This window comes from Chrysemys picta, chromosome 5 (genome assembly GCF_011386835.1).
Source record: "Chrysemys picta bellii isolate R12L10 chromosome 5, ASM1138683v2, whole genome shotgun sequence".
Taxonomy (NCBI): domain Eukaryota; kingdom Metazoa; phylum Chordata; order Testudines; family Emydidae; genus Chrysemys; species Chrysemys picta.
In genome coordinates this window covers 93790732-93814199 of record NC_088795.1, presented here as the reverse complement: position 1 = coordinate 93814199, position 23468 = coordinate 93790732, and the positions used below count along the sequence as shown (strand labels likewise).

At 43.0% G+C, this 23468-nt stretch overlaps 3 protein-coding genes across 26 annotated transcripts in view; 2 read left to right on the top strand and 1 right to left on the bottom strand.

The window, feature by feature from the left end:
* Nucleotides 1-265: 265 nt before the first annotated feature.
* On the top strand, nt 266-5657 carry SLC10A4 (solute carrier family 10 member 4). The gene is made up of 3 exons (XM_005299059.4): nt 266-843; nt 2063-2273; nt 4617-5657. The coding sequence occupies exons 1-3, from the start codon at nt 398-400 to the stop codon at nt 5130-5132; spliced, it is 1173 nt and encodes a 390-aa protein (XP_005299116.1). The 5' UTR covers nt 266-397; the 3' UTR covers nt 5133-5657.
* An 843-nt stretch (nt 5658-6500) lies between these two features.
* ZAR1 (zygote arrest 1) lies at nt 6501-8389 on the top strand. The gene is made up of 4 exons (XM_042841878.2): nt 6501-7318; nt 7547-7639; nt 7718-7792; nt 8102-8389. The coding sequence occupies exons 1-4, from the start codon at nt 6536-6538 to the stop codon at nt 8243-8245; spliced, it is 1095 nt and encodes a 364-aa protein (XP_042697812.2). The 5' UTR covers nt 6501-6535; the 3' UTR covers nt 8246-8389.
* Nucleotides 8390-16436: 8047 nt separating this feature from the next.
* The window catches only part of FRYL (FRY like transcription coactivator), a 411199-nt gene continuing 404167 nt past the window's right edge, over nt 16437-23468 (bottom strand). For 19 of the 24 annotated variants that reach the window (XM_065598069.1, XM_065598065.1, XM_065598067.1 and 16 more), the window contains 4 exons: nt 21792-21809; nt 20720-20830; nt 18891-19087; nt 16437-18477 (listed from right to left, as the gene is read on the bottom strand). In XM_065598069.1, the coding sequence (XP_065454141.1) occupies nt 18219-18477; nt 18891-19087; nt 20720-20830; nt 21792-21809 (585 nt within the window). In that variant the 3' untranslated portion in view covers nt 16437-18218. The remainder of the gene's footprint in view (nt 18478-18890; nt 19088-20719; nt 20831-21791; nt 21810-23468) is intronic. The other 5 variants (XM_042841874.2, XM_065598062.1, XM_065598063.1 and 2 more) reach the window with 1 other exon arrangement.

Sequence of the window (23468 nt, the reverse complement as noted above, 5' to 3'; positions counted from 1 at the left end):
TATATAAAGCAGACACAAGACACACTGAATACAAAAAAGCAAGCCTTCTTGTGTAAGAGACAGAGGAAATCTAATGTAGTGTGAGTATACTAGATGCAGTGTGTCTAACTGTAGGTGCTATATTGTATAGGGCAGATTAATTCAATGTGTGTAAATGAGGGCTGTTGTGCTTGGCTGTAAGTGGAGGTGTCTAGGGGGTGGGGAGGAAGGTCTGAGGAGGGCTAAAATGTGCCAGTGCTTCAGCCCGGTGACTGACTGACAGTCTCCTCAGCCGCTTCACTGCCTATCAGTCCCCACCTTGTGGGGCCTCCCGGCTCCTCCAGTGCTTGGGCAGGCGATAGGGACCTGGCAGTTTCTGACTAGATGCTCAGCCGCTGACTGCCAGGCGCGCACAGCCATGGACAGCTCTTGGGTGGAGAACGGGACTCTTGCCCCCTTCGCTTCGCTCTCCCCGGAGCCCGAGAACAGCAGCAGCGGCAGCCCCAGCCCCTCCAGCCGGGTGCCGCAGGCAGGCACGGGGCCGGGGGGCAGCCCCCAGTTCTGGGACACCCCTCTGAACCAGGGTTTGAGCGTGTTCGTGGGGCTGGCGCTGTGCACCACCATGCTGGGCTTGGGCTGCACCGTGGAGCTGAGCCAACTCGGGGGGCAGCTGCGGCGGCCGGTGGGTGTGCTGCTGGCGCTGCTCTGCCAGTTCGTGCTCATGCCCCTGCTGGCCTTCCTGCTGGCGCTGCTCTTCGCCCTGGACGAGGTGGCAGCGGTGGCCGTGCTACTGTGCGGCTGCTGCCCTGGGGGGAACCTCTCCAACATTATGTCCCTGCTGGTCAACGGAGACATGAACCTCAGGTACCCAACCCGCCGGGGCCGCTGCCTCCGCGGGGCGCCGGGCTCATCTCCCTCCCCGGCGGGGCAGGCGTCGCTCCTGGTCGGAGTAAAGGACCCAGAGAAGGTGGCCTGAACCCCACTGGGAGAGGGAGGCAGCCGGGGGACTCGATGTGCCGTGGGCGCTGCGGGAGGTGGGGGATGTGCCGGGGGTCAGTAGCCGTGTGGGGTGTGTGGATGTGCCGGGGGGTGAGGGGGGGATGTGGATGTGCCGGGGGTGGGGTGGGAGGAAGGGGGAATGTGGAAGTGCCGGAGGTGGGGTGGGGTGGGAGGAAGGGGGAATGTGGAAGTGCCGGGGGTGGGGTGGAAGGAAGGGGGGATGTGGAAGTGCCGGGGGTGGGGTGGGGTGGGAGGAAGGGGGAATGTGGAAGTGCCGGGGGTGGGGTGGGAGGAAGGGGAAATGTGGAAGTGCCGGGGGTCAGTAGCAGTGCGGGGGGTGTGGATGTGCCGGACTGGGGGACGTGTGGAAGTGCCGGGGGTCAGTAGCAGTGCGGGGGGTGTGGATGTGCCGGACTGGGGGACGTGTGGAAGTGCCGGGGTATGGGTGGGTGTGGACTGTGCGTGCTGCGGGAGGACTGTCGGGTTTATGGTTGTTTAAAATATTTGCTATTTTATAATCAGGTCTGTACCAGCCTTTGCTGCCCCTGTTCCGGGGCGCGGCCCGTGGGTACCGGGACAGAGAAGCCGGTTTCACGATCTCATCAGGGGAATTTTTTTGGGGGGGGGGGGGGGACAAAAGGACGCTGAGCTCTTGCGCTGTTGTCTCCCGCGCTGGCTGCGCGCCTCTGGGAGATGCGAGGAGCCCAACTCGTGCTGAGCACTTGCAATTATTATCTGTTTGTGCTCCACGACCCCCTAAGGCAGGCAGGTTTTACATGCAAAAATATAATCTTCCTTTCACAGAAAAACACAGCAGGCAATACCCCTCCCCCAACCCATATTCAGGCCAATATCCGAGCATCTCCAGCCTGCTCGGTAACTGAAGGGAAATTCTTGCAATCAAACAGCTACTTGCGCCCTGGGCGACTCTTGTCCGAGCTCTTGTGCCTCGTTACACTAAATGGATTTGTATCGCCAGCTCTTACTAGAACCTGGGGCGGGATTGTTCCCCCGCCCTAGCAGCTGATGGAAGAGCGGCTCGTGCTGACCCGCTGCCTGTTGTTCTGTTCCCTCCCTCCTGCAGTATTATCATGACCGCCTCCTCCACCCTGCTGGCCCTGCTGCTGATGCCCCTGTGCCTGTGGATATATAGCCGCGCCTGGATCAACACGCCTCTGGTGCAGCTGTTGCCCCTGGGGGCCGTGAGTCTGACCCTATGCAGCACTTTGCTCCCCATCGGCGTAGGAGTTTTCATCCGCTACAAGTACACACGGGTCGCCGATCTCTTGCTCAAGGTAACAACAGCTGCGCCGGGTCCCGCTTCTACATACACCGAGGTGCCCCTAGAGAGCTCCTTCTCGCTGGGGTGGTCATAGGGGTGTGGGGAAGGGCTCTGCTTCTCGGAGCCGCACTATGGGCGCTGCTGCTTCAGGATATAGAATGTACATGGTCTAGTTAAAGGATAAGAAAAGATGCACGTGGGGGAAGATTTAACAGATCTACAATAAAGAGACGGGTAAAGCTTGCTAAACTGCATAAATATTGCCCTACGTCGTGAGTACTAAAGAGTAGAGGAGCCAGCATGGAGAGGAACGTGCATGGTATCTGTTTCATCAGGACTGCATGTCAGTGTAGAAGAAACTGAGCACTTCCGTGTATTGTATTGTTATCACTCAAATCATAGGATTAAGGCTCATCACATAAACTCGTGTAAACCCCCAGGACTTGTTCCGAATTCTAAACAGAATCTCCTTTTTTCCAAAGAGGAAGTATAAGCGCCCATTGTGGTCAACTAGTAATAAAATACTGCCCGTGCGTGGCTGTTTTCTGTAAAACAGTTACAGGCAGGATTAGAGTTGACTACAAGTAACTTTTTGTTAAAAAAAAAAAATTGCTCTCTTACAAAGACCAAAGGATAAATCAATATTTCCCTACAGTAACACTAAATAAAAGGTAGGCAGACAATGCCATTTCTTCAATGCAACAAGAGCAGATCAAACCACAAAATAAATGCTCAATATATTTCTAATTATGAGACAACATTGCTAAGCATGTGCTTTAAATAAATAACGTTATAATATAATCAGGTCCTATATCCACATTAGAACTAGTAGCTTCAGTCCCACATGCAATAAAATCAGTAAATTCCTAACAAAAATAGTAACACGTACAACTATCTTAATTTGGGATAATTAAAACAAAAAGATAACAGTTACTGTTTTCTAAATTATTTCTTTGTTTGGAAATATACACATTTTCAATAAGCATTTTTCATCAATCGTGGCACAACCAATTTCTATATTTCTGACTAAACCTTCATCATGCAAGTAATTTGTATGGAAGTCACTAAGAAAAATAACATTAAAGTACGTTTATGTGCATGTTATTTGAAAATAATTTTGAAGGTTCAACAAAATAAGCAAAGGTACCAGTATTACACCCAGTGTTTTAGGGAAGGATGAGGACAAATAAAAAAAATGGTCTTACTGAACAACAGAAATGTACAATCTTATTACCTTTAACTAATATTATTACGTGCAACAAAGGGAAAGAGAAAGGTTTGAGGAAAGGGAATTCATGGGGATAGAAAAGTGAAAGCATGCTGTGGAGACTACTAACCATAATTGAAGAGAATTACCTGATTGAAGTACTATTACAAAAGCCTTTAAACATATAGTTATGTTGAAAGCAACAATAGTGAAATGAATATTTCTGTTCATCAAAAAACAAAACATGAAAGTTAAAAATTAAGGTAAACTTTCAAGCAAAACATGCTCGAAGGTAAAGTAAAGCCACTCAGCACACAACCAGTTAATACTGCAAAAATCACTCAATGGTTGCAGCGTGCACAGAATACACTAAACTAATAAGACCCAAACTCTGGGCCCAATCTTACACCAATTGAAGTAAATTATATAACTGCCATTGAATTCAATGGGATCAGACCTTACTTCAGAACTGATACCATCCTTTTTAACTGTCAGTTTGGATGGTTTATATCTCCTTTAGGCTTAAACTTGACATACACATTGTTAGGCAAGATCAAATGTCTTTAAATAGTTTATCCAATTTACACTTTTAAAGTAATATTTTAAAGTATTATAGCAAAAATAAGACTTAGCTTCATTTTCTTTTTAAATGAAAATTTACACACATTAATGCAGATTGTTACTGTCTTTCTGAGAAAGTATCCCGAACAAGTTATACTGTTAAAAACTAATTAAAAGACAGATTTTTCCCCACCCTTATTCACCTTGGGCCTGATTCAAAGTCCACTGAAATTTTAGATCAGGTCCAAGGTAAGAAAGGGTAGCAGAATCTGTCCATCGGTGGATAGGTTACAATAAGCTCTATGTTAGAAATGCTAAGGGTATGACAAACTCCCAGGAATTTGGAATTAAGCAGAGTGGTCTTTTTCAATGTCTGTCAATAACATTTAGTCTGTTCACTATTCATATAAGGAAAAGCTTCTGCTGTAACTGCTACAATAAAATGTGCTGATTTTTAAAACAAATATATAGTTTAAACACTATTTTAATAATTGTGTATTTAATTAATTTGCTTTTAAACCACTCTAATGTAAGTTTTCCCTTCTTTTTTCTCTGACATATCTGATTGTGATTATTCATTATTGTTAGGTTTCCTTGTGGTCCCTTTTAGTGACTTTGGTGCTTCTTTTCATTCTGACTGGCACTATGTTGGGACCTGAGTTGCTGGCAAGTATCCCTGCGTCTGTCTACATAGTAGCAATCTTGATGCCCTTAGCGGGCTATGCCTCAGGATATGGCTTAGCTACTTTATTTCACCTGCCACCTCATTGCAAGAGGACAGTGTCCTTGGAAACAGGATGTCAAAATGTCCAGCTCTGCACGGCTATACTGAAACTAACTTTTCCACCACACCTCATAGGAAGTATGTATATGTTTCCCTTGCTTTATGCACTTTTCCAGGCTGCAGAAGCAGGGATTTTTGTGTTAGTGTACAAGATGTACGGAAGAGATACCTATAAACAAGATCCTCTAAATGAAGATGATGACACAGATATTTCTTACAAGAAACTGAAAGAGGAGGAAATGGCAGATACCTCATACGGCACAGTGACTACAGAAGAACGCAATTCTATTCTGATGGAGCCTGCACAGACTGCACTGTAGATGGACAACAGAGCATCAGAAGGGGACGCTTGAGTTACAGTAATATTATATGGTATTTGCGATATGTTTTGGGAACTAGTAAAACAGGCAGCTGGGGTACTGACCAGCTTCCATAACCCACCCATCTACTCCCAGTGTATAAAATGACCATACGTTTACTATTGTGCCAGTTGCGAATATTTTCCCCCACATATAGCCTTATATGTACAAAAATCAATGTGATACAAGGAGATAAGTCTACATCTTCATACGAAGAAGCTCTTTGGTGAATTAAGTAAGGCAGGGACAGCCTTACTTAATGAATGAAGCATTTTGTCGGAAAGGGTTAATTTGTGATGTGAACAAACGAGCAAATTAGATTATATTTGTAAAGTGTCGTTCAATTTCATGCATCCCATTAGTTGTAAAAAACATCCTGTCTATTGTTCTGATGATAAATGCGTGGAAAAGATGAATTAATGCTGTATTAATCACTAATTAAAATCCCTCCAAAGATAACTAAAAATTAAAAGGAAGTGCAAGTAACGGTCTAGTTTATCTAGCGATGTATCTAGCAGCGATTTATCTGCAGGGAAGGTAAATCCTCCCTTCTTAAACTTCCTGGTCCCTGGCTCTTATGTTTAGTAGCAGCCAAGGAATTCATGCGTTCCTTCCTCCTTCACAGATTCAGCCATAAGTGCTGGAACTGGGGGTGCTCCCGCACCCCCTGGCTTGAAGTGGTTTCCATCATACACAGGGTTTACAGTTGGTTGAAGGCTGTCAGCAGCCCCGCTAAACACATTGTTCCAGCGCCCCTGGATTCCCCCGCGTGTTGTTTCCGTCACCGACACCGCGCTGTTACTGTTTGTCTGCGGCACGCCGCCTCTTGCTTCTCCCGTGGGAATATCACCAATCAATCAATGTACCGGGTCCGCTCAAAAGAAAACGCTCCATAGCCTCCGGCTAAACCCCTCAGCTCACATGAGCGCGGCACAGACTCTAGGGCCCCCACACGGCGAGTGTAACTCAAGTGACAGAGGAAGGGAGACTCAGGACATTTAAGAGACAGAGAGAACCCAGGAGGGTTGTACCAATAAGGGGTTTACTTGCTTCAAAGACCTGCTTGAAGCTCTGCGTCCCCGCCGCCGTGGTTGCCCGGTGGCTCCCCTCCCACCTCTGCTATGTTCCTTGGACCCCGGGCTTAGCCCGCTCTTCCCATCCACTTGCTTTCCTCGCGGGCTTCCCGGGACAGCGATCCCCGCCAGGGAATCCGCGGCGAGGTGGTTCATTACCCCTCCGCCAATGGCAGCAGCCCCGCTCAGGTGGCTGGGGGGGGGAGGGAGGGACGTGCACCTGGGCCTGCCCTACCCCAGGGCGGGCTATTTAAAGCAGCCCCCGCAGGCCCAACTACCGGGACAGGCGCTATGGCGGACGAGGCTATGGATAGTTACCTGTACTCAGCCTACACCCCCTACTCCTATCGCTACCAGCCGCCCAAGGGCAAAGGGCCTCCGGGCGCCTGGCGGCAGCGGGGCACCTACTTCTCGAGCTATGGGGACACAGCGGCGGCGGCCGCGGCCGAGTACTTCGATAACTACCAGCGGGCGCAGCTGAAGGCGATCCTGTCCCAGGTGAACCCCAGCCTGACGCCGCGGCTCCGCAAGGCCAACACCAAGGAGGTAGGGGTGCAGGTGAACCCGCGGCAGGACGCCTCGGTGCAGTGCTCGCTGGGGCCCCGCACCCTGCTTCTGCGGCGGCGGCCGGCCCCTGGGCTGCCCTCGCTGCGGCCCCGCGAGCAGGAGCAGGGCAGCCCCGCCACCACCAGCGGCCGGCCCGTGCGCTTCCCCAGGACCATCGCCGTGTACTCGCCCATGGCGTCCCGCAGACTCACCACCTTCCTGGAGGAGCCCGAGCCCGAGGACCCGGGGCAGGAGGCGGCCGAGGAGGAGCCGGAGGAGGCGGCCGCCGAGGAAGAGGAGCAGCAGAGCACTGAGGCGGCCGCCGTGCGGGCTAGCTGGGAGCAGCCCCCGGGGAGCAGCGCGGAGCCGCAGGAGCCGCGGCCGCCCCAGCAGCAGGAGGTGGCGGAGGAGGAGGCAGCTGCCCCGCGGCAGGAAGGCCCGGTGGAGGCCCCCGAGCCCCAGGCGGGGCAGCCCCAGGTCGCAGCCCCTCAGGAGCCGGGACAGGGCAAGACCCGCCTGCGCTTCCAGGTGAGGGCCGGGCAGGTCGGGTCACCGCGTGCGGCTGCGGGGCAGGGGGTGGCGGGAAGCCTGGGGGCGGGGCCTCAGGTGACTAGCCCTGGAGCCCACATGATTCTCTGCAGTGGGGTCACTCCTTGCAGGGTGGCCAGTAGGGCCTAGGGTGCGGGAGCTGGGCAGGCCTGGCATGGCTGGGAGCTGGCTCCCTGCCTGTGGCTGAGTAACCCTTGTTCCCCCTAGTTTCTGGAGCAGAAGTACGGCTACTACCACTGCAAGGACTGCAACATCCGTTGGGAGAGCGCCTATGTGTGGTGTGTGCAGGGCACCAACAAGGTAGGCCTGGTGTCCCTGGGGTTGCCCCTCTGCCCCTGGGCTCTGACTGCCACTGACCCGACTTCCCCCTTCCTCCAGGTCTACTTCAGGCAGTTCTGCCGGACATGTCAGAAATCCTATAACCCTTACCGCGTGGAGGACATCACCTGCCAGGTGAGCACCGCCCCCTCGGGCTAGCTAGTGCACTGGGGAGCCCTGTAACTTGACCTACCTCAGGGAGGTGGTTTGTGGGACCTTCACCCCCATTCCTTCCAGTAAGCCTGGGAACTCCAGCTGTGCTCTAGCACCACAAGTGTGTTGGGGCTTTGTCAGCAGCCTCACTCCTGCTCAGTGCAGGGAGGCTATAATCTAAACTACTGTAGCTAATGCTGCTCCCTCCCCTAAGCTTGCAGATCTTTCCCGCCTTGCCTGTATCACTGCAGTTCAAGTACTTTCTCCTCCAACATCCTTGCTTCTTTCTAGAGCTGTAAGCAGACCAGATGCACCTGCCCTGTGAAAGTGCGCCATGTGGACCCCAAGAGACCCCATCGTCAAGATCTCTGTGGTAGATGCAAAGGCAAACGTCTTTCCTGTGATAGTACATTTAGTTTCAAATATATTATTTGACTGGGATACTTCTTGTTTAAAGGATCCTAGTGTAAAATTGCAATCAAAGCAGTTTTTTTCTTTTGAAAGAATATATAATATGGTGGGGTATGGCTGGGCAAACCTACAAATAAAGGTATGGCAAAGCACTGTTATAACAGATAAGGCATGCTCATGTCTACCTTCTTTGAGTATGGAAGTTGCAACACTTACATTAGGAATGGGGGAGAAGGCTGTCATACAAGGAAGAGTGTGCCTGTGGCTGACTTATTGTTATGGTGACCACATCTAGCAGTTTCTGCTTCTGGAAGAGGCAGACATGCTTTCCTAGTGACCTCCCTATGCTTCAGGGAGACCTCTCTGGGGAGTGACTTAGGCAGCTGAGTCTCAAACAGATTACTGGTGTAAACTACCTCTATTGCTCTATGTAAAGCATCCATCTAATTTAATTCAAGAATGAAAATCCAATGGCATCCTTCCACAATACAGGCAAATATTAATGTAGGATTGCAATTTAACTAAATGTCCTACAGTCACTTACCAGTGTAGGAGTACATAAACATACACAACTTTCTTCCTATCAATCACTTTAACATCTGAAAGTTAGCAATTCTTGACTAGGCAGAGGGCTAGTCCGATCGTGAAACAAAATGTGTATAATCCTAGGCTTGAGCTGAAGACAAGTAGCTAGTTCAGTTGTAGAAATGGCTATCACTAATCTGAATACTTCCAGGGGCTGTTGTAGCACTACCTTTAATGCAACCCCTTAATCTAAAAGGGGTATGTCCTCCAGGTGTGCATAGCTGTAAAGGGGAGAGGATAAAATGAAACAGCTGTTCTTAATAGACTAAAGATTTTCAGTGTCTGTTTTTAATGTTTTGATCAATTTGTAATTGATACAGATCATTGTGGCTATCAATAACTATCATGGCTGCATTTTTCACTTATGGAGCCTACTGTGAAATAGCTTACTTTATTAGCTAATCTGATAGTGACTGTTAATTTTCTCTACCTGTATATTTTTCAAACTGTAGACAAAATCTTCTGTTTCCAAGAGTCAGTAATGTATAATTTTTTCTGTGAAACTCTCCTTTAAAGATAACACATTGCTAATAACCAGCTTTCTTTTTGACTTGATACACCCCAACATTTATTTATCGACTGCAACACTATTAGCATGAGGAAGGGTGGTATTATGTAGCAATTTCAGAAGGAAGTTGTTATAAAAGGAAACTGTTGCATAATTTTAAACATCTTCCTTACTGACCCACAGCCACTATCCTAAGATGGAAAACACAAGATAGGGCTGTCTGTAACTTCTGGAGGTGCCTTTAAACTCTGCCTGTACCTATCACATATCCACAGTGCTTGGTTTCTGCCTGCTTGCATGTGATCCTCCCCTTCTCTAACTGAAGAAAGTCCTTAAGGTATATGAGAGGATTTGTGGCACAGACATGAACTGGAACCACAGTATGAGTAAGCAGAACCAGGGAATTGCTGTCTCCCAATCCCACAATAGCACAGTACTGGCCTGAAGTCACTGCTGCTGTAAGCTATGTGGACCCTCTGTAGGAAGCAGCACTTATTGGGAAAGGTACTCCTTTATTAGTAGTAAACATCAATTTCTTATCAAATGTTGCATCCTACTTAAAAGACTACTCTCTATAATTACCTCTAATTAGTTTGATGTATGGAATGTAGCTTATAAGCAACTGGATGAAAACTATAGTGTTTTCTCCACTGCCCCCTTCCACTGTTCATCAAGCTTGGGGTCAGATTCCTAGGCAACAGTGCTACTGTATACTGAAGACTTTCTTATATATTAAAAAAACTCCCAATATTTTTTTAAAAAGCACTTTTTTTTGGAAAGACAGAACATAATCTTTCTTAAATAAGGTCTTTTATTAATTAAACTTAGTATGTCTATCTAGTAATGTAGGGCCTTCTGCAGGCAGTTACTATAAAGTGCTTCATACTTGACTAAAAGTCCATTAGATCTGCCACTCTCTTCTCTCCCTTCCCCAGTGAAGATGGGAAAGGGCACACTACATAAGAATGGAAACCAGTTTTTTTCCTTACAGTAAAGGTATTCTTGGAGATAAGAATTGCTGCATTTAGTTATGTACAGAATTCTAATCTACATCTATTAATGGGAACCTTTTAAAATGTTTGCCATATAATACTATGTAAAGCAGTTGGGTAGACTCAACCTTTAACTAAAGTAAGGATAATCAGTTTGTAAAACAGGACATGGATTTTCTAATTTCAAATGATGTAATGTGTATACATTACTCCTCCTTGCTATTTTGTTTGCAGTACATTCTTCATCAGTTTGTATTCTGCAGCTTGTAGGATGACCTTCTACATCCCTCTTCTTCCCCTTCACAAACTTGTTTCTAGGTATGCAGTTAAATGCTACAGCTAGAATCACAGTGGTGACCAACTAGCTTTTAAATGCCCTTCTGACCTAGTTGCAGTGACCAAGATTCAGTGTTTTAGCACAGATTTGTTCCCAGCATAAATATAGTTTGTTTTGCCTCTTCCTATTATCCATTTCTGTCCAACAATGTGTTTGGAAATGTAGGCAACTTTACTGCTTGTGCTGAGTATGTGGGGTATTTTCCACATTTGAGTTCTGGGATTAATATTTGGTCCTGGAGTCTATCACAGAACACTAGAGCCATTTTTGAATGTGGAGACCTACTTATAAATTTAGGATGTTGAATTATTTTGCTGGGTCCTAATGCACAAAAACCAAACAGCTCAGCAATCCTAATTCTGGGGCAATCTAAAGTGGTATCTGAAAAATGACACGTTGAGGTTCATAGACCTATACATTGCCAAATTGATTCCTCTGATGGGATGGATGGAGCTGAAGCCCCAGCTCTATGCTTGGGGCTTGATGTTTGATACTATTAGATTAGTGGAGATAAGGAATGGCTGATCAAGTCCCTTTTTTGGGGGGGGGGTGGAGGTGGTTGAAGCTTATCTTGTCAGAGCATCAGTCACTCTGGCTAACAATTACTAAAGCTTTGTGAAGGTTGACTACTATTGGTCCAAGACTCATAGATGCAGTATTGGAAGTGTACCTATCCATCCCTCACATCCTACTACTTGGTGTGGTTAGAAACACTCCTAGAAGAGAGCTGAATCGCAACACCTAAGGTAAATAAGGCTAGAACTTTTCAAGAACTGGACCCTGTAGGAGGGGAGAGGATACTTTGTTTGCCATACAAGGAGGAATTCAGTAAGATTGCTCTGCCAGCTGGGGATCTAGCTTACCCTTCCTGATCACTCTACTGCTTCACCAGCAAGGATTTGAAAAGGATCAGACTGCTCTGGGAGCATGTTCTTGGAGACTGAAGGAGGTGGAGATGTCAAGCTCAACAGGTAACCTTTAATAGACCTCCAAGTTGACTTGTTTTTTTGGGTAACTTCTGTGAAAGTGATGGAAATTCTAGCTCAGAATTTGGGTGCAGGAGAAATGTGGTTGCTTTAGTCCACTTAAGACTCCCAGTGAGGAAGTATGATGCAATAGCAGCTAGTATGCTAAACATATCCCAGATAAGGGATACATAGTACCAATATTTTGGTAATAGGAAAGAGGAAGAGTGACTTGTCCTTTGTCCAGTTCATATTCAATAAATGCAGGGGATAGCTTAAAATTGTAGGGAAATGATATAATTTATCTATTCTCCCTTAAGCAATTTTCTGTCATTTGTCTATATCCCTTTCCATTACCCGTTAAAGTTATTGCTCATCTTCCCGCCTACCAGTTTAACAAATTGTAATTGTTAGACTATGAACTGAACCAAACAGCACAGAAAAAATGTAAATCCCCTTCCCTTTCAAAACCTGAAAGTCCAGATGTGACATGAAGTGTAAATGTAGAATACAGATGGACTGCTTATGCATGTGAATAGTGTGTTGGCTTGCATCTCTGGGTATCCACTGATGGAGAGGCCATAACTCAAGGGGAAGACTCGATGGAAAGATGTGAGTTGCTGTATTGGGGGAGAATGCAGCAGTAGTGGTGTTGGTATGCAAGGACAAACGACCATGCCTCCAGCATGGCAGCAAGCTTACATGTGGTTGTCAAGCTACTGCTTTTTCTGCTGCCTTATTTCCCTTTTACTCTGGTTTTGGTGCCCTTTTGTCTTTTCCCTCCATCTCTCCTACTCTTCCCTTCCCAATGCTATTTCAAATTCTTGGAAGGACATGCTTGTCCCTGTCTTTCCTCATGTTAACTGTCCTGAGATTTTCCTCCTAGGTTTGTGTTCTCTCTCTCTCTCTCTCTCTTTCTTCCCCCCTCCTCCACCCCGTCTGGTTTTTTTTCTTTTGTTTTTTCTCCTCTTCCTACAAATGATCTGAGACACTGACTACTGGCCACTTATGTCTAAAATGAGGGTTGTAGAGTGCCAGTGTGAAAAGATGAGTCTCTTTAAATATGTTTGCTAGGGAGTCTGCTGTATATTAGAATTTGGCTTAATCACATCAATATGTGGAATGAGGGAAAACTTCTTTTCCCCAATCCATTAATGGGCTGTGCCTTCTCTGCACAGATTGGAGAGGTAGTCCACGTTTCCATCAAATAGATATGGCCAAACCTTTAGAAATACTTATTACTAACTCCTTCAACTCATACCCATGTACATAATTACAATTTTGACCCATGTAGTTATAGACCTGTCAGCTCAACATTGATCCCAGGTAAGACAATGGAGCAGCTGATATGGGACTCTATCAATAAGGAATTACAGGAGGGTTACATAATTTAATGCAAATCAACATGGGTTTATGGGAAAATAGATCTCTTCCAACTTTTCTTATGAGATTACACTATTACCTTTATCAATACTTATAAATGTAATATACTTAACCTTTAAGGTGTTTGAGTTTGTATGACATGACACTGATTAAAATACTAGAAAGATATAAAGTTAACATGACACCCAGTTTTTAAATCCATTTAATGTATGAGTGGTCTCAATGTAAAACAAATGGGGAATTGTCATCAAGTGAGTGTTTCCAAGATTGATCCTGGGGCCTTGCATTCTAATGATTTCTAATCAATGATGTGTAAGAAACCACAAAGTATACAAATGACCCACAAAATGGGGCAGTGGTAAATAACAAAAGATCATGGATTCAGAGCAATCTTGATCACTTGGTAAACAGCACAACTGTGCATTAATATGGTTAAATGTATACCTCTAGGAACAAAGAATGTAGGTCATGCTTGCAGGCAGGGGAACTCTATCCTCCACAACCCATGAATCTTTTTCCAGTTTACCATTTCTCAGGAACATCACCTGACCATGAGCTTCCAATGTGATGCTGTGGCCAAAAGAGCAACATGTTCCTGGGATGCCTAAACAGGTATCTCGAGTAGGAGTAGATAGATGAGTCTACTTTTGGAAGACTGTATCCACTTCTAGTTCCCACAATTCAAGAATGTTGATAAAGTGGAGAGGGTTCAGAGAAGAGGCATGAGAGTGGTTAAAGGATTAGAAAACATACCTGGTGGTGGTGGTGGTCTCTTTCTTTGAGACTAAAGGGTGATTTGACTACAGTTTAAGTATCCACATAAGGAACAAATATTTATTAAGGCACTCTTCAGTCTATCAGAGAAAGGGATAAAATGATCCCATGACTGAAAATTGGAGCGAGACAAATTAAAAATGGAAATAAAGCAAATTTGACAGTGAGGGTAATTAACCACTAGAAAATTTACCAAGGGTCTTGGTGGAGTCTCCCTCACTGCCAATTTTTAAATCCAGATCAGATGTTTTTTCTAGAAGATATTTTCTACGAATTATTTGGGTGAAGTTCTAGGGCCTGTTTCCAACAAGAGGTTGGACAAGATGATCACAGTGGTCCCTTCTGGCCTTGGAATCTGTATTTTGTATGAGTAAAGAATTGTTTGACATATCAGAAAGGATGTGTTAGACTGAGGGAAAAGTTCCATTCTAGAAAGGAAATGATCAGCTAACAAATTTTCCCTTCTGGCTCCTGACCGTGCGTATCTAAGATGGAGAGCACTATGGAAAATAGCATGAAGAGAGATCAGAGAGAAATTGCCCACATTTTTCCTGACAGGGACTGTGGAAATAACATTTTCTTTAGAGACTACTAAATAAAACACCTTTCTCCCACAGGAGACCTCTCCAGAGGAGAACAAGCCAATCTTGGGCAACTTAATGACAGTATTAAAAGGACAATATAGACAACTTCTTGATTTCTTTTAAGGTGACTGATGCTCCTTCAGACCAAAGAGATACATTGGACTGCATTAAATGAACCTTGGAACCTGCACACCCAATACAGTGTATGCATTTCTAACACCATCTTATCCATCTGGCTATGGATAAGTTGTCTTGTTTGAGACATTTTGGATGGAAAAATAAGTGTGCTGATTTTTCTGAAGCAATCCATGTGTTTGAGGTATATCTTCATTGCTCTGGGGACAATGAATAGTGCATCGGAAAACTTTTCCGTCCTGGAACAGTAGACTTGATCAGAAGGGGAAGACTATGGCCTGTGGGATATGGAAAAAGTACATTTTCCCCCAGTTACCTAAGAATCAGATCTTTGTAAGACTACCTTGTTGTTAAAGATGCAGTAGTGTAGATTAGTGTTATGGACCTCAGAATGATCAAGTTCTGTGACAATCCTAGAACTGTAAGGCACAGAAAGATGTGTGCTGCTTCTAATTTTCTTCTCTGAAGGGATACTTTATATACAGAGACTTCAAAATTTACCTGTATACAATTCATAATTTCATTACATAAAAATTAAACAATTGCCATGAGGAAGGCATAGAGCTGCAGTTGTCATCACTCTGCTTTTGAAAACAGCTGCTTCTGCTATATCATCCTACATCACTTCAGGTACTGCATCATTGATGAGCAAAGAGACTGGCTCTTAACATAGTTTGAGAAGTGGGCTGGCTGGATGTTGCTTCACTACAGTGGCTGGTAGTAGTCAGGTAAATGCTATAAATAGGGAGCAGTAGGGTGGGGATAACATCTGGTTTCCACCCTCCCTGGTTACTATTTCTTCTAGCACTCTTGGCAATTGGAGGATTGGGTGCTTTTGATAAGGGCAGTAATAAGTTAATCCTGTGGGCTGTCCATCCTCTATAGTTTCACATTCTAGTATGTTTTAAACATTTAGTAGGCAGTTCTGATTCATGTCAAATGCAAGAACTTCCTGTCCCTATCTCAGGCCTATGCCCAATGCAAACTCCCGTTCTCATAGCACACGGTACCTGTTGTGGACACTGGATTGTTAACTTCAGATGGAGTTGCAGGGACTGCCACAAAGCTCTTGAGTACATGAAGTAGGATAGATCTTGGTTTGTTGCTAAAAATCTGGGCCAGTTCTTCAAAGAAAGTACAAGTTATTTTGGGGTTAGTTGTTGGCTGCCTGGTTGCACTCTTCTCAGAGTGATCCTTCATTGCTTTCTCTCTTCCCTTCTCTCCTCTCTTCTCTTCCCCCCCCTTCCCCCATTTGCATTAGTTGACACTCCAGGCCACAGCATATTCAGCAAATCTCATGATTTCACTTGGCTAAACCTTAACCTTCTTTAGTAAACAGGTCATTGACCCCCAGTATCAAATCAGGTACTTAATCAGCTAGGATAGCAGCTAGCACAAGAATCCAGCTAGTTATAAGAAGTGGATGTGTAAATGCTTGTTCCTGTTAACAAAATAAAGTACACTCCACAAGGAAGTGGTATGCCAATTTATGTGGCTGCATGGATGGCTGCTGTGGGAGAAAAGAGTGCTAGGAAGACAGTGTGTAGTGCATTTTAAGATGTAGTTCCTTCAGAGGCTGTGGAGAAAGGTGGATTGGGAAACAGCCAGATAAGGCTAAGCTATAAAATAAGAGAATATTGCTAGGACCCAGTTTAGTCTGATAATTACAAGAACAGGAAGTTCTAAAAACTGTACACATTACTGGTTAGGAATTGTGCACTAGAATTCATAAGTGGATGTGAGGCATGTGCAGTATAAGCCCTATTACAATCTGATGCACACTAAAAGGCTGTAGTGTAGATAGGCCCAATGAGAAAACACAAATCTATTTGCCAATTCATTGCTGAAATTGTATACTATGTTAACTGCTAAGAAATATTTCCACTTCAATGTTTACAAACTTCTAAAAATGACACTATTATCCTTCTAGCTTGCACAAAATACACACGATGACAGGTACAATGTTTTTATTTTACAAAAAAAAAGGGGGGCTGGTAAAAGATGATGTAAATAAAAGTGTAATGCGCCACTAAATAAAACTACATATCCCCACTAAATACTTATTAAATAATTAAGAACACCATCTACAGTACCACAGAAACATCAAAATAATTCAATTTTATCAGGTCAAAAAATACAGTGATTATGAATGTGCTTTGACCAGTTACAGAGCTTGTTAAGGTAACAACTACTGTCAGCAGTCCAACAGTGTGCACAGTGCCTTCAATTAATGCATTTCAGCATAATTACATTTCTAGTGGGGTCCACTTCCCCAAGAAAAGGCAAAGCTAAGAATTTTATTTGTACATTCTAAACTCTAGAATTACAGAGCCCAGTTTAAAAAAAAAAAAATCACAGTGGGTAAGAGAGATGCATATAAAAATACTGGGTGTTCCTTTCAAATTGCAGGAATCATGGGACTACATTCACATTTTTTACAAAATGATTTTCAACAGAATCCAGTTCATTTTATGCTACAGTGAACAATGACTATGAACTATCAGTATATTGCAGGTTTTGATAGTTTTCTTCTTCCTTTTTTTTTCTGTAGTCCCAATTCCTGAGGTGTAACATGAGTTCTGAAGATACGTGTAAATGCATCCGCACCTCTTCTTAAACTCAGCAGACTACACCGACTGCAAGTCATGTATTCTACCACCAATAGCCACTGTTCCCCTTCCCCCCCCATTAGCTTTGTACATCTATTCTCATATAACAGTGCATTGCATGAATGTACAAGAAAAATACTGGTTTTGCACTATAGTTTCTAGAATATATACAGAATAAAATAAGTTAACTTTCTTCTAATGAGAATTGCTGATGGGCAGCATATATCTTTAATATACATTTTAAAGTCTCTGCAGGCAGCTACTTTTTGGTTAGTTATCAATATTTGTAACATAAGCACTGATCAGAGAACTGAGCAGCATTCCAATAAAGTTAACAGATATATTATTTCTTTTAGAAACACTGGGGAATCCCAGTTTAAAATATTATTAAATGTCCTAACATTTACACACTATGAGGATTAGAGCTAATAAAATAAAATTTCTCCAAAAATAATCTTGCATTGCTCTTTTAGGCATGCTCTGAGACCTTATCAACAAACATCCATACCTTCAAAATGCAACAGTCGCATATCCATACATTTCAACTCTCACACATAATTCCTCATTACAGACAAAACGAAAAGCAAAACAAAACATTGAGACATCAATGGTTTTTGCAAAGTCTTTACAAGTCCTTTTTCTGCTCATGTATGACTGCACATTCTTCATGACATTGCACAGTGTGTCATTAGGCATTAGTTGATGATTACATTTACTGTTGTAAAACCAGGAAATCTTGCAGGTCTTCAGCCAAAATAAATCAGCCTTGATTTTAGCCTCATCCCACCTGCTTTACTTGTCTCACCATCTGGAGGCCATTACTGCAACAGCACTTACAATTCTGTTTCTACAGAAAATAATGCATGTATATGCATTGCTTTTAGCCCTTTTCCTTTAATGTAGTTTATATCTATATAATAAAAAAATCACTACCGCCCACACAACTGTTGTGTGTAGAAACAGCAGTCAGTAAGATGTTAACTCCATTGGTTTTTAGATCTTTGTTTTTTGATGAAATTTCGTGCTATGTTAAAATTTTGTATTGGCCATCAGTTTTTTTTTTTTTTTTGAAAGGTGCTTGATAATGTTCTGAGGCATCCTTAGCTTAGCTAAATGAAAAGCTGTTCAGAATCCAGTGCTCACCATATTTCCTACAGGTTTGGCTTTTGCTAGAAGCTGATAGGACTGAACCATGCGTAGAGACTCTCGAATTTCTAGATTAAGTTCCATCAGTTTTGAACTGGCTTCTGACATGTCTTGGTTAGAGCCTACTACTGCAAAGCTACCAGTCTGGCCCAACGTCTGATGACGAAAATATATATGCAACAGCGTTTGGACTGGGTCATCTTCAGAACTGCCAAATATGTCATTGGGCCAAATAGACCTGTGAACATATAAAATATTTAATATTTTCTTTCAAAAGAAAAAGCAATTAGTCAACATGACTTTCATTTTTGTTTTAAAGAATAGGTGTGTTATATAGGACAAGAATGTGAGAAGAGAGAGTTCGTTCTAAGGTGCTATTCCTATACTTATTAACGGGATGTCATTTTCTTACAGAATAATATACATTAAGTTTATTTTTCAAAGGATACAGTTCTTAAAAATCAGACCTACTCGTTAAATGGTGAAAATGCACAAGAGAAAAACACAGTCAGGTTTGTCCTTTTCAACAAGGACATCTAGCAAGAGTTAAAAAAAAAATTGGAATCAAGCCTATGTTTAAATTAAAAATGTCCATTAGGAAACTGAGTGCTGCTCTAAAAGCATAATAATTTAAATCATTTTGCATTTTACCTGAAAGCTTTGACCTGTGCTACAGCTGATATAAACTCCTTGCTTCTCAAGGTTTCAATGAGAGAATGAATGGCAGTTTCTGTGCTAGCTTGGGAAGCCTCTGATATTTCAATTTCTTCAATACCACTCTCTGAGGCAGATTCAGCCTCTTTCAGACAGCTCTCCAGCAGGGCAAGTTCTTCTGACATGTTTATAACCTAAAAGAAATATGGAGAGTTGAGCCTTTCTGTATCAAAAACTCTTTTCAGCCAAATTAAGTGTTGCAGGAAGATAGGGATGTGCACTTTCCCTCCCCCAGAACTGTGCATGAGGTGGGGACACAGACAAGGGCACCAATGTGGCCACTTGGCCCAAACACTCATGCATATGGATGATTACATGAGTCAAGTACTTGTAATGAGCATTTGGTCTTTCACATAGTCTATCCTTAGTCAGTTCTTTAGAATTCCTTGCAGGAATTCTTACCTCACACTCACACTGTAATTGGTGGGCCATGAACCCTTTCACCTGTAGCCATGTATCAAATCAACATAAAGAAGTAGCCTCTTTTGGAAGAATAAAAAAAATTGAAATGATTCTATTATAAATAAAGAAAAAGTTCAGTACACGTATATAGCAGTGGTGACCAAACACTATAGTGTGGTCCAGCCAGTGCACATACTGCAGCGCTGGGCAGCCAAGGGGGATAAATATGCATGCCCAGTTGTCACAGCACCTGGCTGACTAGGAGACACATCCTTTCATCAACATTACCCAATGTTATCAACAAATGTGCATACTGGGATCTGAAGAATGAAAATATCCAGGTGCCCATTACGGGGGAGGGAGGTGTGTGTGTAACTGATAAGGACTGTAGGAGAGGCTTGAGGAGAAAAAGGGCAAAAGTTGTGCACAGCCTAGCGTATCTGAGCTAGCTTGAGTCACCTAGCGAGGGTAAAAGGAGCACTGAAGACAGCATAGCATGGGCTTCAGAGCAGGCTAGTGAGCTGAGTATGTACCCAGGATCTGTGCTGAGCTTGTACTAACTGCACCAAAGTCCATCTTGTGCTGTCTTCACTGTTATTGTTACCTGTGGTAGTTGGATTCAAGCTAGCTCAAGTAGGCTAGCCAATGCACACCATTTGAGTGACAGCTTAAAATTGCTTCCTCTTCATTAAGTGCCCAGCTGCCCTTTCAACTCAGCAGTTTTGTATGGCTCTACAGGCTCTTTTAATTAACATTCTGTTGTAAAAACCTCTATTAGCTTTTTTTTTTAGAAATGTCACTAATGTTGGGTGCCTCTTTGTTGTGTTTCCAACCTGACACGCCTTCTCCCTGATTTTTAGTTGTGCTGAAGACATACTACCAGCTTTTTGTATAGATATGCAGAGATCGGTTATATTCACCTGAAACTTGAATATGGCTTTAAAGCTGTAACACTAATCGCAAACTGATTATACAACTATGTACAGATGAGAAGACTCAGTGGAGGCAGAAAGGGTCTTCATAACAGAATCTTCTTGATTGGAGTTAACGTACCTCATTTATAGTTTAATTGTTATACACCAACAGTGACAAAGAACATTTTAAATCCTTGATTTTTTAAAGATCATTGGGCTCCCTGCATTACTGTGTATTAAAGAGCTTTCAAGTAGTCCAAGGATCAACACAGATATAAATCGATGACTGAGAAAATAATTGCAAGTTCTAATTAAACCTTTTATCTCTTGGCTACAAAACAGCTGGTATACACATTTCCATTTTCAAAAGAGATGACCTGCTGATAATTTTTAATGGGTATTGTTTTTGAACACCAATAACAGGTAGCTAAATAATAATATTTCCTTTACCTCTGCCTCTTTTTTGATTGTATCTACTTTGCTGATAAGTTTGCAATAGGCTTGGAACAGAAGCAGCAACTGGAAATGCAACTTGTATAACCTCCGACACAACTCCAGCTCCTACAAATGTAAACAGCAACATTATCTTAAATTCAGGGAGTGCTAATCTACTAACACATGACACAATCAGACAATAAATCATAGCCAGTTTGTCCAGCACAGAATTTACAATATTAAAAATATTTATTTGCTTACTGCAGAAAAGGAAATGTCAAGAAGATTTACAAGCTAATGTAGTGAGAAGCTGATGAAAGCAGATGAAAGCTGCATTCAGGACTAGATTGGTAATTAGAAAGAAAGTAGTATTGCTCTTGCAGGTTAAAAGTTTATCTTTTAAGAAGGGCAATCACATTTCCAACAAGAAAAAAAAGGATTCAAATGACATTTCCAAATGTCATGCTCCAGCAGGAAATACATAGATTGCTTTTATTTCTTTTGGCTGTTTTGTCAGTTTAAACAGTAGATCTGATACCAAACAAACAATTGTGATTTATGAGTATGGCCTCTTTTCCCAATGTTAATTATAAACAGGTAAGTATGCTATTAACCCTAGACTTAAGGTTACAATTGCATGATAGAGCAAGAGGAAACTAATTAAATTCTTAGACATAAGAATAATGTTTCCTTATGAAAGCTTGCTATGATTTTATTTCAAGAAATATCAGATGGTAAATTCTTATTGGAATGGAGCAGCAATATTAATTTATGCACTGCTTTGTTTGCATATTTTTATCTAAAACACTAGTCAACGAGGAGGCAATGTTAATATTGCTTTAGATTTAGACAGAGAAGCTACTGCTAATGGAGTCATCTACTATTAACTTGTATTAACTACAGGATCATATTATCTACAAAGGATCACTAGTTCATGGGTTAGGACTATACAAAATTGAACCGTGCAGTACTTTTATAATAGTCTATAATGAGACATTACTATCCCACAAATGGAGAAGAGACAGATGGAGACCAGTTTGTTGACTGACATGGTTAAGTATTCAATAAATCAAGAACCATCACTTACTGCTAGAATTTCCATTTGCTAAGCAAGAAGATGAGCGGGTCACAAAAATACAAAGGAAGAAAAAGATCAAGAATTAGTGTAGGAAATTATTTTAATTAGGGTCATAGATGTCCCAGGTAAACTGGAGGAAGAAATATATCGACCATTCTCAAAAGATTCATTGAGTGGGAAAAATATCAGGCTGAATTCCAAGTGAAATTACTAAACACTCGCTGATATAACTGACAAAGAGTAACTTTTTTTCTTGCTGTCCTACCCATTAACAAAAATATACTTCAACTACAATACTGCTACAGGAGGGGTCTGGAGTTATATATGTGTAAATATTTATATAAACCATCAGAAAGAAGAACAATTAGGGTTTATTATCTGTACAATCCGTTTTCCTTAATCCATGCCATCATATTTGAACATAGGGGAAAAAAACAAAAATGAACCTCCCCCACACAAATCACTTTTCCCATGAATTTAGGGTGTTATGTCAATCTGGATTTTGAGTCAACTCAATTAAAAACTCAAAAACAAAGATTTTTTAAGACCTTTACAATACTTCAATGCAAGATTTTCACAGTCTAATTTCCCTCTAGGATTGTGCATATGGTATTTTAGAAGAAGAATGTGTGTGTGTGGGAAATGTTAGGAAAGCCTTTTTTGGCTATGTCTACACTTACAGTAGCAAGTAGAGTACATACACACTGCACGCACCCCAGCATGGGTATAAATAACAGTGTAGACACTGAGGCACTACTTTGGTGAGCAGACTAAAGACACACCAGAACCTTAGAGTACATATCCTACACAGCTCTCTTCATACTCATTGTCTTCCCCATCTACACTGCTGTCTTTAGTAGTGTAACGTCCCACTGCCTTCCTGCTGCCAAAGCCTTTCCCTGCCACAGGGAAAAGCTCTGGTGGGGGGAGGCACTTGGGAAAGGCTCTGGAATCTCCCTGCAGCAGGGAAACACTCCCAGTAGCTACACATGGCAGGATGGAAACAGCCTGCTTTTCACTGTGGCGTGTAACTACACATATCCTACGTGCCGCCACCAGTGTACACCAGGCCTTTGAGTGTAAGTTCTTTGGGGCAGGGAAGGTCTTTACTTTTGTGTTTTGTACAGTGCCAAGCACATTGGTGGCACTTTAATACATACATAAATAATAAGCATATGAGAGATGATGCAATCAAAGTGACTCTTCCACAAAGGAGCAATTTATGCTTTAGTATTATGTAAATACACAGAATATATACAATGCCTATTTTTTAATTCTGTAGTTTGTACTCACTAACATCTAAATAGTGCAGTAATTAGGCAAGCAGCAACTATTGGGCACAATGCAATTTCAGGAGATTAGACCCTGATCCTGAACCATTAAAATCAATGGGAGTTTTGCTATTGACTTCAATAAGTATAGCATCAAAGCCCTTAGGGTACGTCTACACAGCAAAAAAACCAGTCCCGTGGCAGTGATTCTCAGTCACGGGGCAAGTGCTGTGGAACTAACAGTGTAGACATTCAGGCTGGAGCCTGGGCTCTGAGACTTCCACCCTTGCTGAGTTTCAGAGCTCAGGCTTCAGCTTGAGCCGAACATTTACACTCTATTTTTAGCCTTGCAGAGGGAGCCTCAGGAGCCTGAGTCAATTGACCTGCACTCTGACTTGCTGCTGTACTTTTTTTT